General features: G+C 43.7%; 1 protein-coding gene across 1 annotated transcript in view; it reads left to right on the plus strand.

The window, feature by feature from the left end:
• LOC126484718 (juvenile hormone esterase-like) overlaps window positions 1–16028 on the plus strand; it is a 362359-nt gene that overhangs the window by 330814 nt on the left and 15517 nt on the right. Inside the window, exon 8 of the mRNA XM_050108314.1 lies at window positions 5155–5308. Coding sequence (XP_049964271.1) covers window positions 5155–5308 — 154 coding nt within the window. The remainder of the gene's footprint in view (window positions 1–5154; window positions 5309–16028) is intronic.

The following is a 16028-nucleotide window of genomic DNA, read 5'->3' on the forward strand; positions in this document are numbered from 1 at the left end:
CATCTTCCAGGTGCCACAACTAGCTCACCCTTGTTTTCGAATTTCATTACCTTTAAACTATTTAATAACATCGGGCCCCTTCTCAGATCTATAAGATGGTACTCTCTCAGTGCAGCACTGTAATTGCTGCCGTTCACAAAAAGCAGTTTCGCCAACAGCACATCCTCTCTGTTCTCGATAGCCATTCTTTGAATCACGTTATGACTTGTCAAATGACAGCGTGGATGTCATACCGTCGTGCAGACGGTGTACGGCGCCAGATTTGCACCTGGCGGCCAAAATTGAAATTAACGTTTTTACAGCGTAAAGCGGTTCTGCAGTAACGCATTAGTGTATCTACCATGTTTCGCTGCCATACGGTAATTAGACCCCACTCTGGACCTCCGTGAGCAGCTGTGTTTTAATGATAACCACCTGGTATCTGTGTAGTCACAAGGAACTGTTTGGCTTCCAGAAAATAGTGTTCACTGCTTTTATCTGTATTATGCAATCTTCATTTGACGTATGGCGTACCAACATAACAGCGCGCCTCTACGTTCAGTAAAGTTTTCAACGAAGATCGTGAAGACCTGAATCATAAAAACAGCAATAACTTTAGTACTTTCTGTTGTTAAGCGCTGTCGGGCGTGGTCGGCACTTGGATGGGTGACCATCCAGGCCGCCATGCGCTGTTGCCGTTTTTCGGGGTGCACTCGACCTCGTGATGCCAATTGAGGAGCTACTCGACCGAGTAGTAGCGACTTCGGTCAAGAATGCCAGCATAACGACCGGGAGAGCGGTGTACTGACCCCACATCCCTCCTATCAGCATCCTCCACTGAGGATGACACGGCGATCGGATGGTCCCGGTAGGCCACTTGTGGCCTGAAGACGGAGTGAGTGTACCTTTTATTGTAGAAATAGTTGGACAGTACCTACCTCCCTCCGACTTAAAAGATTTCCACTTAATTTTGCATTTACCAATACGTTTCCACAAATAGCAATTTTAACTCTGCATCTTCTATGCCCAGAAGTGAATCCCTTATTCTGCCGTAGGAGATAGCAAATATCCGACGCGGTACAGCTTGCTCTATGAATGTACACGTACCTAATTAACAAGACAGAAAATAATGAGGTCAATGCACAGTTACATCCATTAAGGAAATTAGAAATGTAAAAGATAATGAAATTGGCTGGCTGTATTCAGACGACATTCAACACACTTGTATGGGTATTTTACACCATATTAAACATTTCTAAGTTTGCATCACTTAGAATTCATTAAAATTGTTCCACATAACGTGAACCAGATGAAACAATGCGCATAAATGAAGGAATACAACTTTCCCCTACCAATACAATTTCAAGAACAATTTTTGTCAGTTTTCGGTCTGTTCCTGCGGCACGCTGCATTGGCACCTACAGTTAACAGCTGTCTCACTTCTCCTTCGCCGCCTAGCGTTGTTGGATTCCAACTTCTGGAGATTACTGGAGCAATCCCTTCTAGTTCTTGAGCTCCAACCTCTGCCTTCAGTACACAATCGTTATTTGTGCCACTGTTTTAGTTTTCAAAATTCGCCATAGGTATAATTTCCTTTAAAAATAAACAAAAAGAATCTCCGTGAGTAAGGCAATCAGGAATCAACGCCGTTCCCAGTGAAGTTCATGAATACAATGCAGAATGCGAAAAACAGAATCAGAAACTATAATAACCTTAACTCATTACACTCGCTGAATAAAGATTACTTTGTTGAGTTCGTAGCATTAGCCATTTTATGAACCTATTTTTTTAACTTTTCGCTACGCAATGAAAATTTGTACACTTATCTGAGTTAAGAAGGCAGATTTGTGGTAGACAGTTTTATAGAGAAATTAATTCGTTTTGTAAAGCAGTTTGGAAACATCGACATTGTGTTTGATCCTAACAATGTGCTAAGAAAGGTAATCGAAAGCGAATGATGAGAGTGGAATGCATCACTGCACTGAAAATATTTGCTGAAGTGAACTGTCACTTATTTCATGTATCACAGCCATGTAGCAATACCGCAATGATTCTGAAATTATGTAGACGATCAGAATTCTTGGATGCATACTACTGCCTTCAATATTTTTATTACACTTTAACAGTAAATGATAAAATACCTTTGTAAGCCGGTAATCTCACAGATATGGCACGTACTATGTGAGAGAACGTTTTTCGCTATGTATGTTGAATGGTACTGGGATCACTGCTGTTTTTTAGTAGACAAATGACATGCCTTCTAATATAACAGGTGCTTCTGAAGTATTTCAGTATGCTGATGACAGTAGCGTAGTACTGAAGTATGTTGGATGCGACAGACGCAATGTATCAAATCATCTACTTAAAGGCATAAGTTCATGAGTTGTAGAAAATAAATTGATGTTGACTCGCAGTAAGACTCAGTTTTTACTGTTTTTAACACACAGTTCAACTAAAACTGACATTTTAATTACACAGAATGGGCATATGATTAGTTAGTCTGAAGAACCAGACTTCCCTAGTGTTCAGATAGATGGAAAGCTCTGTCATGGAAAACCCATGTTCAGACTCTTGTTCAAAAACGGAGTGCTGCTATATTTGCCATTAGAACGGAAGCTGCAATAAGTGATTGTCAAACCCGAAAATTAATCTGCTTTCCTTATTTTAATTTGCTCACGATGTACGGCGCTATATTCTGCAGTAACTTCCCTTTCACAAAGGATATTTCTGGCTGACAAATGGGCAGTTCGAGCAATATGTGGTGTAAGTTCGCGAACCTCCTCTCGACTCCTGCTCAAGAGTTTGGGAATTCTGACATCGGCCTCTGAACGTATAGTCTAACAATATATGCTTATTCCCAAGAATTAACAGCTTTCACTCCGTTAATAATAGGTAGACTCTTGTGAAGAAAGGTGTGCAGTATTCTGCAGCCTCAATTTTCAATAAGCAAGATATTTTTTTAAAAAATAGCAGTAATCATCGCACATTTCAGAGTAAATAGACGATTTTTTTTGGCTCACTCCTGCTATCTCGGGGAGTTCCTTGCAAAAAATTAAGCTACTTTCATTGTTATATTGCTGGTACTGTGTACTCCGCAGCTTATCTGTAGAGGATTCGTATAAATTTTATTTTATCTATTATTAGCGTCTATGATGTTAATTTCATGTACTGACTCGTAACAGGACTATGAAGATTTGCTCCTCAATTGGGGCCCCCAACTCGTGGTCTCGCGGTCGCGTTCCCGCTTCCCGAGCACGGGGTCCCAGGTTCGATTCCCGGCGGGGTCAGGGATTTTCACCTGCCTCGAGATGACTGGGTGTTTGTGTTATCATAATTTCATCACCATTCATGAAAGTGGCGTGACTGGACTCAGCAATGATTGGGAATTTGTACGGGCGCTGATAACCGCGCAGTTGAGCGCCCCACAGACCAAACATAATAATAATAATAATCATCATCATCATCAACAACTGGGTCCTACGGAACTACACTGAGGTGACAGAAGTCATGGTATACTTCCCAATATCGGACTCCCTTTTGCCCGGCGTAGTACAGCAACTCGATGTGGTGTGACTCAACAAGTCGTTGGAAGTCCCCTGCAGAAATATTGGGTCAAGCTCTTCATAACTACAAAAGTGTTGCCGGGGTAGGATTTTGTGCACGAGCTGACCTGTCGATTATGTCTCGTAAATGTTGGATGTCATTTCAGTTAGGTAATATCAGTGGCCAAATCATTCGTTCGAATTGCCGAGAATCTTCTTCAAATAAATCGCAAACAATTGTGGCACGATGACATGGAGTATTGTCCAGGGACATGAAGTCCATGCCAACCGCCTTGTCGCAGTGGTCACACCGGTTTCCGTCAGATCACCAAAGTTAAGCGCTGTCGGGCTAGGCTAGCACTTGGATGGGTGACCATCTGGTCTGCCGGTCGGAGTGGCCGTGCGGTTCTGGGCGCTACAGTCTGGAGCCAAGCGACCGCTACGGTCGCAGGTTCGAATCCTGCCTCGGGCATGGATGTGTGTGATGTCCTTAGGTTAGTTAGTTCTAAGTTCTAGGCGACTGATGACCTCAGATGTTAAGTCGCATAGTGCTCAGAGCCCTTTGAACCATCCGGTCTGAGGAGCGCTGTTGACAAACGGGGTGCACTCAGCCCGTGTGAGGCAAACTGAGGAGCTACTTGACTGAGAAGTAGCGGCTCCGGTCTCGGAAACTGACACACGGCCGGGACAGCGGTGTGCTGACCACCATGCCCCTCCATATCCGCATCCAGTGACGCCTGTGGGCCGAGGATGACACGGCGGCCGGTCGGTACCTTTAGGCCTTCATGGCCTGTTCGGGAGGAGTTACATAAAGTCCATGAATGGCTGCAAATGGTCTCCAGACAGCTGAACATAACCATTGTCCAATCATTGATCAGTTCAGTTTGACCAGAGGACGCTGTCCATTCCATGTAGACACAGCCCACACCATTATGGAGCCGACACCAGCTTGCACAGTGCCTTCTTGACAACTTGGGTCCATGGCTTTCTGGGATCTGCGCCACACTCGAATCCTACTATTAGCTATTACCATCTCAAATCGGGACCCATCTGACCAGGCCACCGTTTTCCAGTCGCCTAGCATCCAACACATATGGTCACGAGCCCAGGAGAGGCACTGCATACGATGTTGTGCTGTTAGCAAACACACACATGTCGGTCGTCTGTTGCCACAGCCCATTAACACACTGTCCTAACAGATACGTCCTACGCTCCAAATCGATTTCTGTAGTTATTTTACGCTGTGTTGCTTGTCTGTTAGCACTGACGACTCTACGGAAACGCCGCTGCTCTCGGTCGTTAAGTGAAGGGCGTCTGCCACTGCATTGTACATGGTGACAGGTAATGCCTGAAATTTGGTATCGTCCTATGCGTCCAGCTCCAACGACCATTCGGTGTTCAAACTCACTTACTTGCTGTGGTGCGGCCATAATCATTTCGGATATCTTTTGACATGAATCACCTGAGTACAAATGACAGCTCCGCCAAAGAACTGCCTTTCTGTACCTTGTGTACGAGATACTACCGCCATCTGTATATGTGCATATCGCTGTTCCGTGAAGTTGTCACCTCAGTGTTTATGTGCAAAGACAAAAAATAATAATAAATAAACTTTCTGCGTGTGGGGTTGCAGGTGCGGGGCGACATGCTGTTCTTCTACCCGTCGGTGCTGGCGGGCCGCCTCCACGCCCGCCTCCGCGACGCCGCCCCGCTCTACCTGTACCACTTCGCCGTCGACGGCCGACTCAACATGTTCAAGAAACGCTTCGGCGCTGACGCCCACACAGGTGAGACAACCCGACGTGTAGGTACACTCACAGGCATTCAGTCACCTGTTGTTACCCAGAAAGGTACACTTGACGCTACAGCCATATGTCGATTGAGCACTGGTAGCAAATTTTCTGAAAGAAAAAAAGAATCAGGCTTTTTAAACTTCTTGCTTGGTCAGTGCTACCACCTGTTACACTGTAGGATATGTCTATAAAATTATAAGAATAATCTAGTTGACTTTGAGAATCACACTGAAGAGCCAAACAAAATGGTACATCTGTCTAATGTAGTGTAGGGCACCCGCCAGCACGCGGAAGTATCACAACACGACGTGGCATGGACTCGACTAGTCTCTGAAGTAGTGCTGGAGGGAATTGACACCACTAATCCTGCAGGGCTGTCCATAACGAGGGGGTGGAGATCTCTTCTGAACAGGACGTTGCAAGGCATCCCAGATATGCTCAATAATCTTCATGTGTGGTGCGTTTGGTAGCCAGCAAAAGTGTTTTAAGTCAGAAGAGTGTTCCTGGAACCACTCTGTCGCAATTATGGACGTATGGGGTGTCAATGGACACGAAAGGATGCAGCTGACCACACAGGAAGCTTAGTACGTGTCACCTGTTCACAGTCTTATCTAGACTTATCAGGGGTCGCATAACACTCCACCTGGACACGCTCCACACCATTACATAGCCTCCACCAGCTTGAACAGTCCCCCGATGACATGCATGGTCCACGGATTCATGAGGTTGTCTGCAAACCTGTACACATCCATCCGCTCGATAGGAAATGGTTCAAACGGCACTGAGCACTATGGGACGTAACTTCTGAGGTCATCAGTCCCCTAGAAATTAGGACTCCTTAAACCTAACTAACCTAAGGACATCACACACATCCATCCCCGAGGCAGGATTCGAACCTGCGACCGTAGCGGTGGCGCGGTTGCAGACTGTAGCGCCTAGAACCTCTCGGCCACCCCGGCCGGCCGCTCGATTTAGTTTGTAACGAGACTCGTTCGACCAAACGTCCAATTTCGGTATTGGCGGACCCAGGCGATACGTAAAGCTTTCTGCCGTGCTGTCATCAAGGGTACACGAGTGGACCTTCGGCTCCGAAAGCCCATATCATTGATGTTTCGTTGAATGGTTCGCGCGCTGACACTTGTTGAGGGCCCAGCATTGAAATCTGCAGCAATTTGCGGAAGGGGTGCACTCCTGTCACGCCGAACGATTCTCTTCAGTCGTCGTTGATCCCGTTCTAGCAGTATCTTTTTCCGGCCGCAGCGATGTCGGAGATCTGATGTTTTACCGGACACCTAATATTCACCGTACACCCTTGAAATGGTCGTACGGGAAAAATCCCTATTTCATCAACACTTCGGAGATGATGTGTCCTGTCTCTCGTGCGCCGACTTTAACATGACGTTCAAAGTCGCTTAAATCTTCATAACCTGCCATTGTAGCAGCAGTAACCGATCTAACAACTGCGCCAAGCACTTTTTGTCTTATATAGGTGTTGCCGACCGCAGCGCCGTATTCTCCCTGTTTACATATCTCTGTATTTGAGTACGCATGCCTATACCAGTTTCTTTGGCGCTTCAGTGTATTATTCATGATTTAAGATATACCACTGGAAAGAAATTGTGGAACCCAGAGGAAATAATTCAACGGATCTATGAAATAATGAAACCCAAAAAAAATTGTTTAGGAACAGAAATTAACACAGCAATATACGTCACTTAGGAATTAAATTAATAGGAATTTCAACGGATTAAAAGCCAAACGGTGCAGGAAAAATGGTTACACCGAAGAGGAAACGATCATCTAAGGCAGATTAAGCTTATAGAAAGATCAAAATAACTTTTAGAGAATTGAAAAGTAAAGTCGACAATATTAATAGTGCAAAATAAAGTGCAGAGATAGGGTGACTTCATAAAGAACGTTGAGAGAATCTGGAAATGGGAGAAACTGTCCGATAATGTAACAGAAGATGAAATCAACATCTACATAATTACTCTGCAGTTCGCAGTTAAGCACCTGGGAGAGGATTCATCGGATGACCTTTAAGTTACTTCTCCACCTTTCCACTCTCGAACAGCGAACGGGGAAAACTAAATGTTAAGTCTTCCCGTACGAGCTATGATTTCTCTTATTTTATTACGACAAACGTTCCTCCCTATGTTGGTGGGTGCCAACAAAATATTTTCACACCCTGAGGACCAAGTTGGTGGTTGAAATTTCATGAGAAGATTCTGCCGCAACGAGAATTGCCTTTGTTTCATTGATCGTCACCCCAATTTGCATATGTTGGCTGTGGCACTCTCTCCCCTATTTCAGGATAATACAAAACGAACGGCCCTTCTTCGAATTTTTTCGATGTCCTCCGCCGAAGCTCTCTGATGCGGATCCCACACCGCACTGCAGTACTCCAAAAAAGAGCGGTCGAGCATAGTGCAAGCAGTCTCTTTAGTAGACCTGTTGCATTTTCTCAGTGTTCCGTCAATAAAACGCAGTGTTTGGTTTTTCTTCCTCACGACATTATCTATGATTCTTCGGATTTAAGTTATTCGTAACTGTAATTCCGAAGTAAGTAGTTGAATTTGCAGCCTGTGGCAAATATACAGCATCCAGTATTGGTCTTAGTTTGACAGAACTTTGGCAGAGACTTGCGATGGAACAAGTGAGAAGGAGATGGGGAAAATTGAACGCAATTTCTGAAATTAGAGGACGAAGTAGCTATCAAACGATTACTGAAGTTAACATGGAGAATCTATGAAACTGAAGACATGCGGTTGGAATTTCAGAATAATATCATCCGCGCAATGCTTGAGATACGTGCAGCACATAAGTCCCAAAATTTTCGCAAAACCAACTTGGCAGCTCATGCTTCAGAACTACTAACTACAACAACATACAGAAGAATGGAAAAGAAAATTAAAGATCTCGTAGATAACGATTAGTTCGGCTTTAGTAAAGGTAAAAACACTTAACAGGTGATTCTGACGTTACTAAGGAGCGGCAGAAATGAGATTAGCAACTAACTTACCAGCAAAATTGGAGATCCTATATTAGGCAAACTGAACGAACTCAGCCACCTTGGAACTAAAATAAGGCATGATAGACAAACGGGAGTTTGTAAGTAGCAAAATAGTACGGGCCAAGAACGTATCCTTCGCAATAAGAGGTCTACTGTGAAGTTACCACGGATGGTGGGAAAACCAGGAAATACGATGGTTCAAATGGCTCTGAGCACTATGGGACTTAAGGGGTAGGGCGTCAAACGGGCCGACTTGCAGCAGGAGAGGCACCACAGGACATTTTAATTTCCACAGTATATACTTTTACAAATAAATTCATAAAACTTTGTTAGCATGACCCCAGGAACGATTCAAAATTCACACTCATTGGAGTGGAAGTTCGAAAACATAACGAAGTAATTTTTTTACATGTGAAATTTCATCATTTTTTTCACTTACTAGATTTTCCAAATCTATTAAAAACTGTGGTAAAAATTGAGGTAATTAACTATAAAATTTGTGTTTTTTCTAAACATGAATTTTAAAATATAACAGTTCATTCGTTTTTTGATAAATTAAATAAATTCTAGAGTTTCATACACCTGTGAGTATGAAGAAAAGTGTACCTATAGCAACAAATACAGCCATTAGTAAGTGAAAAAAATGATGAAATTTCGCACGAAAAAACAATTTATTTTGCTATGTTTTCGAACTTCCACTGCAATGAGTATGAATCCTGAATCCTTCCTGGTGATGCTAACAAAGTTTTATGAATTTATTTGTAAAAGTATAGACACTGGAAATTAAAATGTCCTGCGATGCCTCTCCTGCTCCAAGTCAGCTGGTTTGACGTCCTACCCCCCTTAACATCTGAGGTCATCAGTTCCCTAGAACTTAGAACTACTTAAACCTAACTAACCTAAGGACATCACATACATCCATGCCCGAGGCAGGATTCGAACCTGCGACCGTAACGGTCGCGCGGTTCCATACTGAAGCGCCTAGAACCAACCGCCCGGCTGCTTCGGCCGGCCGGAAATACGGTAACTAAGCGTTGGAAATATGGTGTTTTTGGACTGCGTATGCTACCAAACACACTGAATGGACGCAATTTGTACCGTGGTCTCAAAGATTACCTGATATGAAACACATTAATTACTGTGTTTGCCACCATCTTAAAGGTACTGTCTACACCACTCCAGTTAACACAGTTGAAGAACTGGAGCAGAGACTTGTGAATGCTTTTCAGGAATTTCGAAATTATCCAGGCGTGTTTGAAAGGATTCGAAACTCATTGCGACGACGGGTACAGGCCCGCGTCCGGATCCAAAGACGACACTTCGAACGCCTTTAACTACGAGTACTATCGTGTAACTGTTGTCGTGTTCATTCAAAAGACCTGCAGTTCAGCCAAATTATCTGTAACAATATTTCTTAACTAGGATGATGTTGACACAGAATAAGTCAGTAGTGGCTGGTAACCGCGAAGTCGCAATTATCTCGCAAACATATTGAGATAGTTTTGCTGCTAGTATCGTGTGTTTTTAACTGTATACGTTTATCCCATTAATTATGGTACATGCTGTAGACACACACATGTTAAATAATACTTTATCAAAGAATTATGAAGAAAAATATAAACAATATGAGAAATTGATATTTAGTAAGCGGGGAACCGCCTTAATAATGTAAAGACTGCTTCCTGAAGTTGCTCGAGAAGGCGAGAGATAATAATTGCACATTATGAGCAACATTGTGGGAGGACTATAGAAGTAATTGGCTTATGCATCCTCCTCGACAAGAAATAAAGCAAGCAATATCCTGCCTAAAAAAGAAAAATTTCCAGTACTGTTTTATATTTCTCCTGAAGTAATACAAGCCATAACTGACCGAAAAGACATCTACTTGGGTGAACTGTATATGTGGGGTCCTGCCCACTCGTCTCTTATACGGTGCCTAAAGCATGCTGCTTTCTCGGATAGCTATACAACCATTCCAGCATATCACATTAATGGTTTTTATTACAATAAACTGACAATACTTAACTTTGGTTTACAATGGTATCGCAAGCGATAGGCTTTCGCTATATACAAATTCTATGCTACTAATGGATATGGATCATTAATAACGGCTCTACTAGTGTCCGTCTTCTACTCTCCGGGTCCGCTAGTGCAGGTCTACTACTGTCCCTTTGCTGTCAGGCAGAGGCTGGCAGGACCGGCGCTTATGTTTGTAAGTTTGCTACTTTAATTTTTCCTATGTAAGCGGTACTGCTAGACAATAAAAGCAGGTTAAAAGCTGTGAGCTGTTTGGGGAAGTTAACCTTGCATTACTGAGCAACTGTTTCACCAGGCACCCAGTCTAGCTTACCGAATTCCCAACCAGACTAACATTCATTATAATCTTTTAATAGTCATACGACAACCGGTGATATATATATATATAAAAGAGAATTTAAATAAAAAGAAATAAATCAGTTTATATTTGGAAATTTATTTTAAGATTGATCATTGAAATTTCAGCATATTAAACTTTATTCCTAACTAAACTGGTGCCTTATTTAGGATTGTGAAAATGTGAGATTGCAATCTTACGGAAAACATCAAATATGGAGCCAAGACTGGGAGACTGCATACAACACTGCATTCATAAAACAACACACAAAGAATGTTGAAACGTATGCAAGAGAAAGTTAGCCACTACCAACAGATCGAAATTTTCACCCAAAGAAATTACGTTCGTAGCACAATCCTGTCCGTCATGTAATTACCACACACTGGTATACTAAATTCACACTAACTCTCTGTGAAATCTTCCCAAAAAGAATAGCTGAGGGCTACTTTGATGATTACACCACATGCTTCACCAGGTCAACTTTGTTTACACAAAGCGTATAACTCCACAATAATTTTGATAATTAAAATAAATTAGATCGAAAAGCAATTTACAAAAGAAAAACCTCGAACTGGTTACTAACATCTTACTGTTAACCTGACGGGTCAAACAGTTATATAAGCACGTGGTACTGGTCTCGCAAAGTACACCCCACGTGGGTTGAACATAAAGAAAAGTTGCTATACTGAAAAATATTGTCAAGACGAGACGTTATAATCACACGAGCATTCGCATTTAAGATTGATCTTAGTTAGAGTTACTGATCAACACGTGGTTCCACTTTACTCGTAAAGTAGTGACAAAGCAACTACCGGAAAATAATCTGAACTTCACACGAGAATTACACTGCGCTGCAATTTAAGATAACCTTAGATATTTTAGAGCTAAACCCGAAATAAAGGTGTTTAAATTTTCAGTTAGGCTGAACTTAACAAATCCATTGTCCTACGGACTTAGCAGACACGCGCTTAGCCGGAGATCTTGCCACTTCAGACGCTCGCCACGGACCGACTGACCTGCGGTCCTACCGAGCGTGCTTCCCAAATACAAAACGGAAGTGGCCACAGGGGCAGCTTCCTATACCAACATGACAAGGGACGGACAGAACCATACTAAGAATGGAAACCTCTCTGCTTTTAGAAAGCGTAGCTACCTGTTCCGACGTTGGTCCTACTGTTCTCTAGCAGACAGGCTTGTCTGCTACCCTCAAGCATGCAACTAGAAATACATTTGCTCATTCATCCTCTCACACAGAAGGGAAGGGGGATGACAGTATCTTATCATATACAGTACATAAAAGAAAGCGGATGTAGATTCCGTATGAGACTGTGTGACATGAATTACATATAAACTGTGCTTTAAAGTGTAGTAGTGTGACAGATCGTTCTTGTTTATGTGTAAAAGTAACACGTTCCACTACTCAGTCTCCTCCCAGATAGTCAGAAACGCCACAGTAAATTTAGAAGAGGAATTTATGCCGTAAATGACAACAGATTTAAGAAATTAAACATGAAAGGAATCCAACAGAGACCTTTCATGTTCTCTTCGTGCAAAGGCCGCTCCTGTCGTGGTGACGTCCTGGTCAGAGCGCTATTGTCTGACGTCGTCTCACAGCCTTCTCTGCTCTTGCGTTCTTCGTCTTCGTGCCGTCGCTTAGCGTTACACCGGAACAGTATAACAAGTACTTCTTGCCCGGAAGAGTCCCTGCACGTTGAAGAATGCTGAGGAAGTGGTAACTGATAAAGAGGTGGGCAAGGATCCTATGATACAGAGATGTTACCTACTGTTTGACTCTACGACATTTTGGACAACATATTCGAAAAAGGAAACTGTACAAAGGAGTGCAAGACGGTGAAGTATTCCATCGCATGAGCGCTAAGTAGAACGAATTTAGGAGAGGAGAATCCATAGAAATGGAATAAATAAGAATATCCCGCTTGTGGCAGACAGTCAGTCTCTTACGGTCTAGCGGTGATGTTAGATGTGGTCGACACTTTCGATAGCTGATGACCGTCTTGCTTTTGACTTTCGTTCGAATTGGTACGAGGGAAGGAAGATTAGGGTTTAATGCCCCGTCGACATCGAGGTCATTAGAGACTGTGCGAAATCTCTGAATGCGATAGGTTCAAATGACTCTAAGCACTATGGGACTTAACATCGGAGGTCATCAGTCCCCCAGACTTAGCACTACTTAAACATAACTAACCTAAGGACATCACACACATCCATGCCCGAGGTAGGATTCGAACCTGCGACCGCAGCAGCAATGCGTTTCCGGACTGAAGCGCCTAGAACCGCTCGGCCACATCGGCCGGCTGGAGTGCGATAGGATGGGAAAGGAAGTCGGCAGTGCCGATTCAGAGGAACTATTTCACCAAATTTCTGAAGTGATCCAGGGAAATCACGGAGAACCCAAGTCTGGATGTCCGGATACGGATTTGAATCGTCAGTCTCCCGAATGAGAGTCCAGTGTGCTGATCACAGCGGCATCTCGCTATGTCTGATGGAAATGGGGTGTCCAGAGGTGTTCTGAAACTGTTAAAGAGATTATTGCTGAGTAAAATAAGCGTGTTTAAGGTATTCGGCACAGGAAATAACGAAGGCCATATCGATAGGTTGTCTGTATGGATCTCTGTATGTGGTCCAGGTTTTGAGTTGTAATATTGGAACCCTTACCGAACAAGTTATGATAACACTGATGTAAGCAGATTGAAACCCTTGAACATGCTCACAGTTCGAATATAATAAACATTCTTGAGACTGAGAAGCTTATGTCCACGAACCAGCATGGTATTAGAAACCATCACTGATGTGAAACGCAGCTCGCCCTTTTCACACATGATATACTGAGAATTATGGATGACAGGCAACGGGGAGGTTCCACATTTCTAGATTTCCGGAAAGCATTTCACACAGTGTCGCATTGCAGGCTGTTAACGAAGGTACGAATATATACACTACTGGCCATTAAAATTGCTACACCAAGAAGAAATGCAGACGATAAGCGGGTATTCGTTGGACAAATATATTATACTAGAACTGACATGTGATTATGTTTTCACGCTATTTGGGTGCATAGATCCTGAGAAATCAGTACCCAGAACAACCACCTCTGGCCGTAATAGCGGCCTTGATACGTCTGGGCATTGAGCCAAACACAGCTTGGATGGCGTGTACAGGTACAGCTGCCCATGCAGCTTCAACACGATACCACAGTTCATCAAGAGTAGTGACTGGCGTATTGTGACGAGCCAGTTGCTCGGCCACCGTTGACCAGACGTTTTCAGTTGGTGAGAGATCTGGAGAATGTGCTGGCCAGGGCAGCAGTCGAACATTTTCTGTATCCAGAAAGGCCCATACAGGACCTGCAACATGCGGTCGTGCATTATCCTCCTGAAATGTAGGGTTTCGCAGGGATCGAATGAAGGGTAGAGCCACGGGTCCTAAAACATTTGAAATGTAACGTCCACTGTTCAAAGTGCCGTCAATGCGAACAAGAGGTGACCGAGACGTGTAACCAATGGCACCCCATACCATCACGCCAGGTGACACGCCAGTATGGCGATGACGAATACACGCTTCCAATGTGCATTCATCGTGATGTCGCCAAACACGGATGCGACCATCATGATGCTGTAAACAGAACCTGGATTCATCCGAAAAAGTGACGTTTTGCCTTCGTGCACCCAGGTTCGTCGTTAAGTACACCATCGCGCTCCTGTCTGTGATGCAGCGTCAAGGGTAACCGCAACCATGGTCTCCGAGCTGATAGTCCATGCTGCTGCAAACGTCGTCGAACTGTTCGTGCAGATGGTCGTTGTCTTGCAAACGTTCCCATCTGTTGACTCAGGGATCGAGACGTGGCTGCACGATCCGTTACAGCCACGCGGATAAGATGTCTGTCATCTCGACTGCTAGTGATACGAGGCCGTTGGGATCCAGCACGGCGTTTCGTATTACCCTCCTGAAGCCACCGATTCCATATTCTGGTAACAGTCATTGGATCTCGACCAACGCGAGCAGCAGTGTCGCGATACGATAAACCGCAATAGCGATAGGCTACAATGCGACCTTTATCAAAGTCGGAAACGTGATGGTACGCATTTCTCCTCTGTACGCGGGGCATCACAACAACGTTTCACCAGGCAACGCCGGTCAACTGCTGTTTGTGTATGAGAAATCGGTTGGAATCTTTCCTCATGTTAGCACGTTGTAGGTGTCAACACTGGCGCGAACCTTGTGTGAATGCTCTGAAAAGCTAATCATTTGCTGTGTAGCAATTTTAATGGCGAGTAGTGTAGAATTAGTTCATAGAAATGTGAGTGGCTCAAAGTTGTCCCCGACGACGAGTATTCATCAGATACAAGGGTGTCGTCAGGTGTGCCCCAGAGATGTGTGACAGGACCTCTGTTGTTCTCTATATACACAAATGATTTGGCGAACAGGGTGGGCAGCAATCTGCAGTTGTTTGCTGATGCTGTGGTGTACGGTAAGGTGTTGAAGTTGAGTGACTGTAGGAAGATACAAGAGGACTTGGACAAAATTTCTAGTTGGTGTGATGAATTGCAGTTAATCTTAAATATGGAAAAAATTGGAGTTAATACGGATGAAGTAGGATGGTCAAACCTGTAATTTTCTGATACATTATTACTAGTGCCCTGCTTGACACAGTGAAGTCGTTTAAGTATCTGGGCGTAACGTTTCAAAGCGATATGAGGTGGAACGAGCATATGATAACTGTGGTAGGGAAGACGAATGGTCGACTTCAGTTTATTGGGAGAATTTTAGGAAAGAGTGGTTCATCTGTAAAGGAGACCGGATATAGGACGCTGGTGCAAACTATTCTCGAGTACTGTTATCCGTAGCAGGTCTGATTGAAGGGAGACATGGAAGCAATTCAGAGTCGGGCTGCTAGATTTATTACCGGTAGGTTGGAACAACACGTAAGTGTTAGAGAGTTGCTTCGGAAATGGGAATTCTTCGAGGAAAGGCGACTTTCTTCTCGTGAAAGACTATTGAGAAAATCTAGACAACTGGCATTTGAAGCTGACTGCAGAACGATTCTACTGCTGCTAACATACATTATGCGTAAGGACCACGAAGATACGAGAAATTACGGCTCATACAGAGGCACATAGACAGACGTTTTTCCCTCGCTCTGTTTATGAGTGGAACAGGAAAGGAACTGACAAGTAGTGGTGCAGGGTACCCTCCGCACGCACCGTATGGTGGCTTGCGGAGTATCTATGTAAATGAGATCTAGATGGTATCTGCAGATGACTTACAGTTCATTGTTAAGTGGTGATTCAAGAAAAAACTGTAGAAGG

The sequence above is a fragment of the Schistocerca serialis genome, chromosome 6 (assembly GCF_023864345.2).
Source record: "Schistocerca serialis cubense isolate TAMUIC-IGC-003099 chromosome 6, iqSchSeri2.2, whole genome shotgun sequence".
Taxonomy (NCBI): Eukaryota; Metazoa; Arthropoda; class Insecta; order Orthoptera; family Acrididae; genus Schistocerca; species Schistocerca serialis.